Source organism: Echinops telfairi, unplaced genomic scaffold, assembly GCF_000313985.2.
Source record: "Echinops telfairi isolate 266 unplaced genomic scaffold, ASM31398v2 ScPeMD7_7458;HRSCAF=8496, whole genome shotgun sequence".
Classification (NCBI taxonomy): Eukaryota; Metazoa; Chordata; class Mammalia; order Afrosoricida; family Tenrecidae; genus Echinops; species Echinops telfairi.
In genome coordinates, this window is record NW_022111358.1 from 1,619,070 (window position 1) to 1,633,922 (window position 14,853).

At 54.7% G+C, this 14,853-nt stretch overlaps 2 protein-coding genes across 2 annotated transcripts in view; one reads left to right on the top strand and one right to left on the bottom strand.

Annotated features, from left to right (window-relative positions):
• SMYD4 (SET and MYND domain containing 4) overlaps positions 1–4,628 on the top strand; it is a 46,152-nt gene extending 41,524 nt beyond the window's left edge. Inside the window, exons 7-11 of the mRNA XM_013005738.2 lie at positions 157–161; positions 286–418; positions 1,197–1,313; positions 1,517–1,640; positions 2,658–4,628. Of these exons, the coding sequence (XP_012861192.1) occupies positions 157–161; positions 286–418; positions 1,197–1,313; positions 1,517–1,640; positions 2,658–2,859 (581 nt within the window). The 3' untranslated portion in view covers positions 2,860–4,628. The remainder of the gene's footprint in view (positions 1–156; positions 162–285; positions 419–1,196; positions 1,314–1,516; positions 1,641–2,657) is intronic.
• Positions 4,629–5,143: 515 nt separating this feature from the next.
• On the bottom strand, positions 5,144–14,655 carry SERPINF1 (serpin family F member 1). The gene is made up of 8 exons (XM_030888179.2): positions 14,542–14,655; positions 10,942–11,032; positions 9,329–9,533; positions 8,648–8,803; positions 8,108–8,311; positions 6,931–7,073; positions 5,886–6,096; positions 5,144–5,509 (listed from the first exon to the last, which is right to left on the bottom strand). Exons 2-8 carry the CDS (start codon positions 11,023–11,025, stop codon positions 5,250–5,252), a joined length of 1,263 nt encoding a protein of 420 aa, XP_030744039.1. The 5' UTR covers positions 11,026–11,032; positions 14,542–14,655; the 3' UTR covers positions 5,144–5,249.
• Positions 14,656–14,853: the final 198 nt, after the last annotated feature.

Genomic DNA, 14,853 nt, shown 5'->3' on the forward strand with positions numbered 1-14,853 from the left:
TATGCCTGTCAGTCCAAGCCCCAGCCCCAAAGAAAGATGAGAGAGGGATCGTGAAGGTGGAAAGCAATTGTGGATTGTACCAATTTGGTCTCGAAAATTCCATCTTGGGAGCAGGCAGGGATCCGGCTACTGCTCTCATTGTTGCTGTCCACCCAGATTCAGTGGGGCTCTGGCCCTGAGTCTCTCCAGGAGAGTCAGAAGCCGAGGAGCAGCCCTGCCACGTGAGCACGTGCACTGAGGATAACTGACTCCGGCACAGGAGTCAAGAGAACCTGTCTTCCACAGGGAGGCGCTGTGCTGCGCTGTGGCTCCGCTTCCTGTACGGAATCGCTCCGCAGGGACCACCTTGTCTCTTGCCTCCAGGACCTTCAGAAGCAGGTTGACGTGGCCCAGGCGCTTCTCAGGAATGGTCAATTGGGTGAGACTATCTCCCTGCTGTGGTCTTCCAGCCCCTTCCCATTGCCTCATTTCGAGATCACCTTGGACACAAGGCTACATACACAGTGGTGATGGTTGAAGACTTGAATTGAATTATTCCCACACCAGCCACAAGATGGCTATGTAGCCCAGTGAGATGCAGACCAGCTCAGTGCGTGTGGCCGGATGATTTAAACAGTTGTTCTCCTGCGTAAGCACCGGATAGTAAGTACCCCACCCATTCCAGGGCCTAATGTCCTAACTGCCTGGAGGGGTGACTCTGTCCCCCTCAGTACCAGTCCAGAGAGCAGCAGGCCGTGTGCCCAGTGGCTACGCCAAATATCCTCCCCCAAGAACAAGTTATGGAAGTGGCCATTCCACTGGAAAACTTGGTCTTCGAGTCTGCGTCCTAGGAATTTATTTACTTCATGAAAGCGGACCTTTAAAAAAAATTTTTTTTTAATTAAAAAAAAAAAAAAAGTGGACCTTTAATGTAGACTTCCGAGTCAAGAGAAATCATGACCCTAAATAGAATGTAGAGCTGAAGTTCAAATCCAAGGTCAAATGTAGGGAGACCTCACCCAATGCCTCTTTGTGGCAGAGAACAACAGCTTTTTTGGAACAAAGAGATGTAGCCGTGTGGGTTGGTGACACCCCAGGAAGGCCCCTGGGGGTTTCCACACTCGCCCCACCGATGTGGAATCTGAGACTGACCTTGGTCTTCGTGTGCAGGCCTGTGTTTGTGTCTGTACTGAGGCCGCTTCCCTTTCAACTGGCAGAGCAAGCCGTCCAGCGGTTGTTGGGAAGCCAGCGCGCAGCGGAAGGTTTCCTGTCGGCCGAGCATGCCCTGGTGGGAGAAATTGAGGACAGCCTGGCACAGGCCTACGCTGCCTTAGGTACGCTCTGCCTTGCCCTGCCTCTGAGGACAGGCTGCCGTGTGCCCCTGCCCCGGCCGGGCGGTGCCTGCATCCTGAAGCTGGTGCTGCTCTCCTTTTCTCCCGTCCCCTCACCCTAAGACTGTGTAGCCATGTCGTCCTTGTTTTTATTTTTGTTTTGGTTTTGTCTGGAACAAGGTGTTTTTTTTTTTCTCTTCTCACAGGGGACTGGCAAAAGTCAGCTACCCACCTGCAGAAGAGTCTCCGAGTGGTTGAGGCTCGTCATGGGCCTTCCAGTATCGAAATGGGCCATGAGCTCTTCAAACTGGCCCAGGTATTTTTTAATGGGTAAGCAGCTCTCCTTCCCTAGCACTTCCCCAGGACGGCACATGCCCTGGGGGCTTTTACTGGGCTCTTCTACAAACTCTTTTTCTGATGCTTTCAAGCATGTGGCCACTTTATGTCCCCTCTTAAGAGAACTGCTTGCCTTCTGTGTTGCTGATGAATGTCTCCCTGCCATGCAGCACCACCACCAGCCCCCACCATGATAGCAGGCCTGCTCTGGGCCCTTAGCTTTCTCCTCTCAGCCTCTCAGTCTCAGCACCCACAACTCCGGAGTTTCTGGTCCCGCCCAGCCAGCCTCAGCCTCAGATCCCTTTTAAGGCAGTCATTTAAACCAGGGGTAATCACCTTGGGGACATTTGGCAAAGTCTGGAGACATTTTGATTGGCTCAACTGTAGGGTTCACGTGAAGCAAGGTAGAGACCAAGGATGCTGCTAACCATCTGCAGTACACAGGACAGCGCCACGGCAGAGTGATTTGACTCTGAATCAGGGGCAGTATTGTCAGGGTTCACAAGCCCTACTTCAAAGGGAACAGGAATGGTAGCGTGGATGAGCCACTGCCTCATCCACTTGTGCGACTGAGGTCCTTGTGAGGTCCCAGTTCCCTTCTTCTGGGCGGAACACCGTTGTCTTAAGAAGCTGCCACTGGTGTCCTGGGCATGGGACAAAGTGTTGGAAGCGTGATGCTAATTCTGAGTGTCGGGAGACTGAAGCCCGAGGCCCAGGGCAGCCCCCTTGGCCAGAGAGAGGAAAGGGGCCTCTAGAGCTCATGAGCGGGAGGGAGACAGCACAGCGAGAGCTAAGGGTGCCCTATTGCTCAGGCTCTTGGGTTTTTTATCCTTTCTTTCAGGTCTTGATCCAAATGCTGCCTTGCAGTATATTTGTAAATGTGTCTTTCTGGGTTGTAAGATCCTCAGGGGCAAACAGGATCCTTCGCAGTGTGTGTGTGCTCCACAGAGTGTGAGCAGACCCTGGTTGTGTGCCTGGTGGCTGAGTGGCTCCCTTGCCTCCTCTGTCCAGGTTGGCCGCTCCCGAAGCTCTGGACACAATACGGAGAGCAGAAGCAGTGCTGGGGGTTCATTGTGGGCCCCGGAGTGAAGAGATTCAGGAGCTCCAGAAGATGAAATCCTGTTTATTGGACTTGCCGCCCATCCCTGTGGGGCCTTCAGGAGAGGGTCCCCAGAGCCCTGTGATGCTCGGGAAAGGAGTCCCCAGAAGCTGAGTTGGAGAGGGTCGATGCTGTGGGCTGTTGCCAAGAAACACAGTCCTTCAGTGAAAGCCTAGTTTCTGAGGGGAAGGGAAGGGCGGGCTCGGCACTTCAGTAGGGAAGGCATCCTCACGTCTTTTGATGAATGTTTCTTGAAATAGTTCACTGCCCTCCACGAAGCACTCCCCGTGTCCAGGAATCAGTTAGAACCTGTATCTGGAAAGTGCAGGCCCCTTAAAGGACTGGAGCCGGACTACAGGCATCAAGGTGTGAGCCTGGGGTTTGGGCTCGATTCCACCTCACTGAAGCATGGTGGTCCTTCCTCCTGGAACATGCCGGTGGAGTGTAGTCATCATGAAATGCGGTGTACCACTCTAGAGGGAACTTAAACTCTTGGTCGTTGTGTTGTAATTGAAAAATACTTATCAAGCAAGAAATCAGTGAGGCGCCCTACCTCTGGAGCCGCGGCGTCGTTTCACATATCACATATGGTATTCCTCTTCCCTGGCCCCTCGGTTAAAGCTGGTGGAGATGAGGTCCGCTGGTTGCTGGGCACTTTCTCCCAGGGCTGGCAGCTCAGAATTTGCTTTGTACCAGTTTTCCTGCCCGTGTGACCCGGCTGTCCCTCTGTGAGATGCTCATAAAGTCAAGCTTGTGGAGGAGTGACTGAGCGTGCACGTGCTGCAGCCTGAAGAGAGGCCTTGCTTCTCTAGCCAACCTCCCCACGGCAGCAAACGAACAGAGCCCTCGTTGTACTGCGGGGGGCGGGACGGGGGACAACCGGCGGATTTGCTGCGGGAGCGGGCGGTGTGCTTTGTGATTTCAGGTTTATGAGCCAAGATTGTGAGCCCCCTTCCACCTAGATGCGCAGGGACAGTCCAGACCCTGTGCCAATCTAGGGAGCACAAGGGCTCGGGTAGAAGAACTCTTGCCTTCCAGGCGGGCAGAGGCACTGCAGTCCCTGGCCAGTGCCCCTCAAAGCAGAGCCGTCACCTGCCTGCTGCCGGCTATGATGTTGATCCGTGGAGCTTCCAGACGAGGACTAGGAGGAAAGGCCTAGTGGGAGCCCTGGTGGTCACAGTGCTCCCATCTCATTGTACAAGAAGTCACCATCCCAGGCCAGCAACAATGAGATCTCTAAGACCTTGGCCACTCAACCGCAGGGGCTTTTGGATCTGAACCCGGCTTGCTGAATCCCTACTTGGGACCACGTGGTTCAGATGAGCCGGCAGAAAAGAATGCCTGCCCAGCTTTGAGAGCCGGCCAGCCCCGGCCGTGCCCTAGAAGTGCCAGCGGGTTGCCATGGCGTCACACCCAGGAAAAGAATACCCCGACCATGCTTGGCAGCCGCTCTTCAGGGAGCCAAGGGCTCGGAGTGCAGCTCTCAAATACTTGCTGGATGAAAGGCAGGGTTTCATTTCTTCTTCTTTCCACTCACTTGCCAGGGTGGTGGTTGGGTTTTGTTAATAGTTTACTGATTCATTGTGGCCAGGAAGTACCCAGTGGGATTCTTTTGCTAGAGCTCCCTTTTTCAAGACAGAGGGGGAAAAACTTAGTTCTGTGAACAAATCTATGGCAGCTCTGTTCCAAACCCTTGGCATGCTGTCATGTTTCCCCCGAAAAAGGCTTTGTGGTAATTGGCAAAACAGGCATACTTCCTTAAAAAGGACGTCTTCAGAGTGTTTACATAAAGGTCTTGCTTAATTCATGATGGAGAACTTTCTGTTAAAGGCTTTAAGAAACAATTACTTCCGAGAGTTAACAAATTACATCTCTTTCCTGTCCATGTGTTATCTTCTGTCACTGTAGGTAAGCTTGACTTGCCAGGGGTACAACTTGGGCTTGCGTTAAAACCTGAAGGATAGTCTGTTCACCAAAGAAAATCCGTGGGGGGCGGGGGGGGGCTGTGGCTAGTGGTCCTAGAACATGAGCGACCCTGGAGCTGGGAAGCAGCCCCCACATTCCATGATGCAGGGAGAACCAAAGCCACTGATTCTGACTGAGAGCAGCCCTGTATCGGACAGAGAACGGCCCCGGGGGTTCGGAGACTGGGGTAAATCTTTGTGGGAACAAGTAGCCTCGGTTTTCTCCCTCGGAACTGCTGGTGGGGTCAAGCTGCTGTCCTTGCAGTCAGTAGCCCAGTGCTTAGCCCAAAGCACCAAAACTGGACAGTTTAATATACCTTTATGCAGTTTATCTAAAGCCAGACTAGAAAGCCAGCACATTCCTCAATGGCCGTAGGGCGTCACACTCAGCTTCACGTGGCCCAGGAAAGGAGCTCGGAACAAGGGGACACAAGTTACGGGTCAAGCTCTTTTTATTGCAAAGTATAGACGAGCAGCACAGGGCAGCTTTCATGCATCACCTGCCGTCCCCCTGGCGAACTTGAACCTGAACCTGGAGCATTAGGTGCCCCTGGGGTCCAGGATTTTGCCTATGAAGAGAAGGGCCCCTGTGTCCGTGTCCCTGAGGACGAAGATGAAAGGCTGATTAAGGTGGTAGTCCAGAGGAAAGGTGAGGCGAGCCGGCTGGAGCCCGGGGCTGGGGGCGGCTCCTGCCCCGTCCTCATTCCACTCGAAGCCAGCCCGGTGTTCCGCGTGAGTGAGCTTGATGGGCTTGCCTGTGATCTTGCTGAAGTCTGGTGACTCAAACAGGGACTGGAGCTCTGCCCCGGTGGAGAGAAATTGCCGTTAGAACCGTGCCTTACCTTAGACCCCGAGGAAGACTATCAGCCTGGCTCTTAAACCCTGATCCCCAGTCTGGCTGGAGGAGAGCTGCCCAGCTTCGGTGAGGGATGTGGCTTGAGCAGGTTAAGTGGCTTTCCCAGGAGCACCTTAGCAGCAAGCCTGGGATTCGAAGGCAGTCAAAGCCCTCGCTGGAGAAGTAGCGCTCCTAGCTCCTGCCACAGGATGCCCACTCGGGCTCACCTACCCCCTTCTCCAGCACGAGTACAGTGAAGGGACTGTTCGTGGAGCCCTTGAACTCTGCTGTGCGAGGGGGCAGCCTCAGAGAACAGCCCTCCTTCCCACCTGCCAACATACTCATCTCCCGCAGGGCCTCGGTGAGGGCGCCGTCATAGCTCAGCTTCAGCTTGGGGATGGTTAGAACCGCTTGGACAGTCTTCAGTTCTCGGTCTATGTCATGAATGAACTCCGAGGTGAGGCTCTCCTCGATCAGGGTCAAGTTCTGAGTTGCTCTCTGCGGCAGGAAGAAGATGATACTCACGCTCCCCGTCAGGGGCAGCTGGGCAATCTGGAATGACAAGCAGGGAGGAAGCACCCAGTTAGTCCTTCAGAGGCCTGGAGCACCCAGCCCCTTGGCTTCTAAAGATTTGCACCTCTAGGCTCTTGGGATCTGGCAGCTAGTCACCTCCTGCTGTTCCCTCAAAGAGTCTGCAGTTGCCTTTCCTTACGAAGGCCTAATGTCAACTGAAATTGAGTCTGCAACAGCCAATTCCAAGGAGCTAGAATGGAAGCCGGATCTGTTTGCTCTCAATGTCAGTCTGCCCGTGTTAACTAACCATCTGGTATGTACAGAGTGCTGGACTAGCAATGAAGGTGTTTGTTGGGTGCAGAAGCAGCGATAGAGGGTCCCTGAGCCAGGTCCAGGAAATGGACAGTGTCAGGGGTCCCAAGAGCCCCCTGAAACCAGATACAGAAATGTGCCGATGTATGTATGGCAGTCGTTCAGCGTTCCAGGAGTTCTGGTCAGGTTCCCAAAGAGATGTGAGACTGGCCGTCAGACGGGAAGAATTCAGATGCCCATGAAAGAGAATGAACTTGAAGTGTCTGACAGTCTTTCAAAGTCCAACTGAGAATTCTCTAACCACAATGGGCCGGGCCCATTTTACATTACCTGACTAATCTTTACAACACTATCCTTACCATCATGTCAGCAACCACGCCTTCCCAGCCTAAGAAGCGGAAGGGCTCAGAGAAGAGATGATCTTGCTCCAATCCACACAGCGGGTACAATTTTGATAACTCTAATCTCAAAGCCCATTCGATTTCTGTCACTCCATCTTTCCTTAGCCCACCCGCCCCTCGGCCCCCACCATCACCACCCACCCTTCTCTGCCCCACAGACCTTGCAGTTGAGGTCAGAGTCCAAGCCGTAGCGTAAAATGGCCTTCGGGTCTGACATCATGGGGACTCTCACAGTCCTCTCCTCATCCAAGTGGAAATCCGCAAGGGAAGTCTTTCTGGAATCAAACTTCGTTACCCACTGCCCTAGAATGAAAGAACCAGAGTACGGTGAGTCCCAGAGACCAAAAGGGCTGGGACCAGGCTGCTGTGGTTGAAATGGTCCTGACACCAAGGTTAGCTTAGCGTTCCTTTAGTTTAATGAGCTTTCTCTCTCCGTGAGGGTTTCAAAAACCTGTGGAAAATTCCCCTTATCGTTTGATCCCATCGTTCCATGAAGTTGTAGAGGCCCCTCATATTTCTAGGGCTGGAGACATTCCACCAGCAAGTTCAGAAGGAAACAAAATGATTGGGTTGATGTACATGTGGATTAGATAGGTTCTAGACTAGTCTGTGAGAAGGGTAAGCCCGTGTTCACTGACAGCGGCATCTCCGGGAGATAATATTGAAGTTGGAAGGGAAGTCCCGGATCACCTGGTCCCTCTCATCTGATAGCAGGACTCAGAGAGGGGAAGTAGGTGACATGACCAGCCACCTGAGTCTCCAGGCTCACTTAGTTTAAAGTGACCTTCAATAGACAGGTCTGGAGCTACTGCAGGAAGTTGCTTGCCATAGGAAACCATTTTCTTTAGGCATTTAGGAGAGGCTGCCCCGGGGCCCTTATCTGAATAATCAGGCTGTGGTCTCTGAAACCACCTGGGCCAGGTGGAAGTGCTAGCAAACCCCAGCTCAAGGAGAGCAGACAGACCAAAGGAAGGACATCTGCTTTGAAAGAGAAAAATAAACCCGGAGGGTTACGATGTACTTGTGCAGGGTTCTGCAGCTAGTCAAGGCAGAGCTGGGCCTGGCACCTCGTCTGACCCCAAAGCCATACATCTAACACACTGCCCAGCCTCAAAGGGGCTCCCAGGTGTAAGCGCTCACTCATCCTGCTGTTCTTTCCCCAGGAGCCTTTTGTGCTTGGCAGATCCTTAACCAAGTACATGCCAAGGTCTCAGAGTTGGCGACAAGCAGGTCTCTGAGGCGGGCGTATTTCTCGGCCTCTCCTCTGGCTCTGCCCCTGCACTCCCGTCACATGAGCTCTTTGCCATCTCCCCTACCCAGCCCACCCTGGGCCTCACCCTTGAAGTGCGCCACGCCCAGGAGGAGAATGCTGATGTCACTGGGCATGTCCCTGGTGGACCTCGGGACCTTCCCTTTCATCTGGGCCTGCACCCAGTTGTTTATCTCCTGGAGGTCTATGCGAGGGTTGCCCGTCAGGATCCTGGGCCTGGTCCCATAAGACTTGTCCAGGGGCGCCACAAAGCTTGATTTTATCCGCAGCTCTGAGGAGGGAGAGCAGAGGTTAGCAGGAGAGTAAGCCAGCATCCCAGGGCCTGACATCCTGCCCAGCCTCTTCCCAGAGCTTCATGCTGGGCCTTCTTGCCAGCTTCCCAGGCACTGGGCAGGGAACAAGAGATTGCCATTCCTCCTCACATTACTGGTCTGCCCCTGCCCGCCCCCTAAGTCCACTTCCTCTTTCTGATCCCCTTTAGGCTCACGGGGCCCCTTCCTGCCCACCAGTGCCAGGCCTGGCCATACACAGGCTATTGTTGAGAAAGACCCCCGCCACAGCCTGGAGCCCACTCCCCCCCCCTCCTGCTTAGGCAGCCCAGCCTCACTCCTCTCGAAGACGATCCTGGAAGCACTCCTGAGATTCTTCTGTGGGGCGGTGACTGCGGCCAGCAGCTCTTTGTAGGTGCTGTGGATGTCTGGGTTGCTGATCAAGTCGTAGTAGAGAGCCCGGTGGATGGTGGACTCTGTGCGCTGTTCCGCTCCTGCCCGGCAGATGAGTGAGGGGCTCAGCATCTGCCCCTCCCCCCCTACCTCGAGCAAGAAGTGCTGTCCCCTCAGAAAGGTGGCCCGTGATTGGGACAGTGGAGGGGGCAAAGAGTGTGCAGGCAATGGAGGAATGAGCGCCTCCATCCTGAAAGACTTCAGGCCGAGAGAGAAAGAGGAGTGAAGGGTTCAAGTCCCTCCACTGCTCCATGAACAGCCCTGGCCAGGCGATTTCATGCTTACTCTGTTTATTTGGTTCCCCAGGGGACCCATTGGTGACTCCAGTGTGCAGATGGCCTGGGCCAAAGGCTGGCACATGGTGGACGCTCATTTAACCCAGGAAGGTAGGAATGTGGACGCCACGTACCAGCACCCGCAGAGCTCAGCCTCCTTCCAGGGAGACCTGGATGCACAGCTCTGCACCCCACGGGGCTGGCTCTCAGTGCCTCTCCACCCTTCCCCAGGCAGTGCCCCTCAGGCCCATCACACTAGACTCCCGGGGCTTTCTGCATGGGAGAACTCACCCAGCGAAAGGGCAGAGAGGGCCGTGGCCACACTGAGCGGAGACAGGAGCACGTTAGCAGCTGGGCTCATGCTGGACCTCACTCGGTAAAGGTCATAGCCGAAGTTGGAGACAGCTGCCGCCAACTTGTTCACGGGGACCTTGAAAAAGGGGTCTTCTTCCTCCGCTGACATCCCTGCGGTGGTGGCGTCGGGCGCTAGGGAACCCTGTGGGAGACGGCAAGGCCCGGGTTGGAGTAGAGGGACCGAAGAGTAGACCCCACAGCTTTGAGTGGGACACCCGTCTGGCCTTCCAGTGAGTCTAGCCTACGGTGGGGGGAGACTGTGCGCCTACGTTCTCTGCCGAGCCTGCTGCCTGGAGAAGCAACCCGGCTTATTCCTTCCAGGTCAGCAAGACCTCCTTGTCTGCCATGGTCAAAATCAAGCAGCACCTTATGGTCGAGGTCAGAGATCACTTCCTCCGTCAGATTTTCCTGGTCACCCTAAGCTGAAGGACAGAGGGGCTTGCTGACCTTATCCTCCGAGGCCGTTACTGTTCCTTAGCCCTATGCCAGGCTCTGTGCCCCCCATGCTCTGAGCCTCTGGGTCTCATGCTTGTTACGTGTCTGTCAAATATGCCAAAGGACTGAGTTCCCTGAACGCAAGACCTGGGCCCTTTCTGCATTTCCACTCGCCCCTGCAGAGAAATTGTCCAGTAGATGACGGAAAAGTGAGTCTGGCCACTCTGGCCCCGTAAGGATGGGTGTTTTCTCTGCTCCTCACACCCTCCCTTGTTGTCTGGCTTGCGCAGTCACCACAGGCACAGAATCTGTGCGACTGTTCTGAGCACTGACGTCCGGCAGTGGTGACCGCCGAGGCAGTGAGGCCAGAAGAGTGCTGGTATGAGAGTTAGCATTGCGTGTCCACTTGGCCGGACCATGATTCTCAGTGACTTGGCCGTTTTCATGTAATGTCGATTGTTGTTCAACACGGGGGGCTTTGGGCCCTAACCACGTCATCATGAGGAGTAGCTCAACAATCCAGTCTGATATAAAAGGACACAGAGACTTGGGTAAAAGGTCAAAATGCTCGTGAGGGGTAGATTGAGAATTCCAATGCAGGACGTAGGACAGAGTCCAGCGATTCCGCCACTGTGTCTCAGCTGCCCTGGTCCCTCGTGTGACAGTGAATCCCACCCACACTGCCACATAGCTTGGGCTTCACTCCAGGTGTGTGAATCGGCTTTCTACCCAGACTGCCCTCTCTCTGACCTGGGAAGGGCCCTGCCTTGCCCTGCCCTTCCCTCATTCTCTCCTGTCCCCTGGTCAGCAGCACCTGCTGCGGGCGCTCAGTAAGAGCCCGCAGGAATGTGAGATAATAAGACACGGTCCTCACGGAAGAGACAGCTGTGGGCTTTAAAGAAGTACTGCTTTTCCCAGTTTGGGAGTTTCCTTGGGTTCCGATCCTGCTCTCTGCAAGGCAGAGCACAATCTGTTCTCTGTTTGCTGATGGAGACACTGAGGCAACGGCCAGAGCCGAACCTGGGTGTCCACTCACTGTGCCAGCAGCTGTGGAAAAAGGGGTTGGAATTGCTGTAGCACCCCCACCCCTTTCAAACACACACACACACACACACCTCCTCCACATCCCCAGCGCTGTTCTGGGAGCTGCCATGCCCGAGGAGAGCTCCCATCCAGAGCAGCAACGTGAGGGCCTGCATCCTGGACCTGCAAGAGAAGCAAGAGGCAGGGTCACTGCCCGCCCACACCAGCCTGTGCCTGCCTTTATGTTAGGCAGGGAACTCCTGGTGTCAAGCGTCTCCCCAGCCTGGAAGTGGGCCCCGGGCTTGATGCTCCCTCCCTCCCTCCCAGCAGTGTCTCCACATCTCACCACCTGCCTCAAGGCCCCACAGTCATCCTATCATCTTATATCGGGGACCCCACCCTCTAATCTAAATCCCCAACGTGGCCTCAGTGGGGTGTGTGGCCTAGCACAAGACGCATAATCGGACAGCTCATTTAGCAGGATCTGGAACAGAATGGTGGCTAGTTACATGGTGGTATGAATCGAATCCGTGTTGAGAAGGGAGGCATCTGGGCCAAGCCCTGCTATTCCCCAAAAGTTTCCAACTCTTGTTAAATTCCAGCAACCTGGAACCTGTGCCCCTAAGGAAAGACGTCCCCCTTCTCAGCAACCCAGTACAGTGAACGGTCCCAGGACTAAGCGAGCCTGGTATAGGTCCACCTCACCTGGGTTCAAATCTCAATTTACAGCCGCTACACCTCAGTCGCTCATAAAATGGAGATGACCAGCACCATTGTTAGAATTAAATTAGATAATGCCTCAAGAGCACTCATCTGTGAGAGGCAATGGTCTCTGAGTCAAAACATACCTCCCCAGTACTTAGCTCCATCAGCCCCAAGACCCTCTGCAAGCCACGCCCTCTTCCACCCCATTCCGCAGCACCTTCCCTGTCCCGGGTTAAAAGCCTTCACTTCATAAGACAGACCGCCTCCTAGCAGTACCCTCCTCCCAATCTGAACCAGGGCTTCTGCTGTAGCGCCCTCCCTTTACCGCTGGATCAGGGACCCCCATCGGAGGGGACTAAAGCAACCAAGGAGCTTCAGATAAGACCGCCCAAGAGGTCTGGTTAGAGTGGGACAAGGACCCCCCCAATCCGGGACCTTTGGCCAACTCCTGTTCTCCCTTCATATGGCCAAGTCAAGAATGTACTATATGAACTATTTTGTCACCACTTGCAAAACACAGGAGCCAAGGGTCCCTTGAATTCCTTCAGTATCCTTTGTACATATCCGCACATGCATGCCACACAACATAGGCACACAGGCCAAGGGTTTCTGGGCTCCTTCAACATTCTTTTATATATACAGACATGTAAGGTGCGTGCATATGCAACATGTACACACAACAGCATGAACAAGTTCCTTCAATATCCCTTTATATATGCATGTACACACACATTTCTCTTACTGCAGAACAAACCAGATCAAGCAAGCTGGGAGTACAGTGTGTGATTTGGGGTTAAAGTCCATACAATGAACAACACTGCTGAGCAGGGAAGGCAACAAAAAATTGCCTCCAGTGTGCTCAGCTAAAGGCTGGCTTGTCCATGAGATCCAGCCAGTCTTTGTCCCAGGACACTGATCCCAAATTGGCCTCAGGGTGCGAGTCCTCCCAGCCCTGGATTCCCAGCCAGCTGCTTCTCCACATGCCTGTCTCCCACCACTCAGGGCAGAATCTTCCGTTGAGACTACGGGGAAAGCTTCCTGCTGTGGAAAATAGAGACCTTCACTCTATCCCGGGTTACAGCTGCTCTCTACCCAGCCAGCCCCACCTGGCACTGGCAGGAGCCACCTTTCCCTGAGCCCCAGGAGACTATTTCTTGGGAGACCGAAATTCAGTGGCAGACCAGGTGAGAGGAAAAGCTAGCCCCCTTCAGGCCAGGAGAGGGAAAAGATGAGGGTCATGCTGGCATTGTTTACAGCAGTGGTTCTAACCTTCCTCACGCTGAGACCCTTCAGTACCGTTCCTCATGTCGTGGTGACCCCCCAGCCATAGTTATTTTTGTCGCTACTTCATCACTGTCATTTTGCTACTGTTGTGAATTGGGTGACTCCTGTGAAAGGATCGTTCGACCCCCAAAGGGAACCCCTGGGTTAAGGGAATTAAGATCACAATTAAAATGTACTCCAAGACGGGGCCCCTGGAAGTCCTGCTTAAGACTGTGCGTCATTGATGCGTGTCACCAAACCAACAGGTTGAGGACTGGAGATGCACTGAACCTGGAAGAAAGCATCTGTGGTCTCAAAGTGGCCCAGAGCTAGATGGGGGCGGGGTGGGGTGGGGAGGAGAAACACTATTCATAACCACATACACCTCTTTGAACCCATCCCCCAAGCCCTAGGATGAAGATATGGAGAGCTTACTGCAAATCCTTTAAAGCAGTGAGTCAGGCTCCCTCCAGGCCCGCTCGCTCATCTCCCTTCCCTGTGGAAGGTGATTTCCCTCCGGGCTGGGGCAGGCAACCGTTGGCTGGCCAGGGCCAAGGGCAACGGAGCCATCCGTCCAAAGGGCAGTGCCCAAGCCAGACTTCTGTCCAACCAGGGAGAGGGAGGAGGCAGATCCCCTCCCTGTCAGGCCAAGGTCAGGCGTTACTGTTGCCCAGGCGAAGAGAGCCAGGAGCTGGAGTTTTGTGATCTTGCTCCCAAGCTGGGAGGATGCCTTCAGAGCCAATACATGTGTTTCCTATTAAATCCAGTGAAAGACAAATACCGTCCCTCCTTCCTCCTGCAACCAGGACCACAGAGCCTTCCAGCCACATGGCCATAGACCTTGTGGGCAGACAAGGAAGGGCACCTCCCTGTCCCCTTGCTCTGGGCCCAGCCACGGTGGGCACTGTTCCTCCTGGGTGTCTTAGAGCCTGGATGGGTCAGGCCAGGGCCCCTGGGATTGCATCTCCCCAGACACCAGAGGGACCAGCTGCAGCCGCAACCCTGGCACCCTCCACCCTCCCCCTCTCAGCTGGGCGCTAACCTCCCAGTCCAGCCTGGGCCAGATGGTGACGGGGCTTCTGGGAAGCCCTCAGCTGGTCTTTGCCGCCTTGTGGTTTGCCCCGAGGATCAGAGGGTGCGGACAACTCCTCTCTCCAGCATGGGCTGGCGGGCTCCTCCATCCCCTCTACTGGCCACGCTAGACAGGGGTCATGGTCTGCAAGGCTGAGTTGGTTCAGCCAAAGAGAGTGGGTGGGAGCTGAAGGAAAGGCCCCCGCTGGGCTCCATGCCCTCGCTGGGACAGGTTGGGAAGTTATCTTGCTAACAGCACCAAGCTGGTTTGAAGAGGGAGCAGGGAGCTGGGCGGCAGGAAGGGATGCCTCCCGGTCTGCTGCCTGGCCCAGCGGGGGCTCAACTCCCTCTGAACACTGCTCCCCGCTGCCCCCATCAGCTCTCCATTGTTTCCCACTTGCTTCATTCAAAAGTCTCTCCAGCCTCGTGGCTGAGAAGTGCAGGGGAACTGGGGAACAATAGGGTCCTGGTCTTCTGTCCTCCCAAACGCCACCTGCCCTCTCATGCACGCTGGTGTCCAGCTGCAGGGGCTCCTCCCTCCCACCTCTCCCAGGCACCCCTCTTAACTGCCCCCTAGAGTATCCCTGCCTCTCCCTAGTCCCTCCAGCCCAGGGCCACACAGAGTTCCCCTGGCACCCAGAGCAGGTCTTTACCTTTGGGTGCACTGCAGCGCTGCCTCCAGCCTAGGTCCCTTGGAGCCTCCACACTGAGGGGCTCCAGTGAGCACAGCAGTTTGTGTGTGTGTGTATGTGTGTTTCTTTTGCCTCCCAATCCGGCAGCCAGCAGGCTTCAGATTACAACTACTACTTTCTTAAAGCGACCTGCACTCAATTTGGGTTTGGTGATTGCATCATTGTCTGGTGTTGACTTTAACCCACTGTTGCCCTTGTGATAAAGGGGGGATGGTGAGTTAGTCAGCTGTCAATGAAAAATACTAGAAATTAACATAATTTGAGATTTGGTTT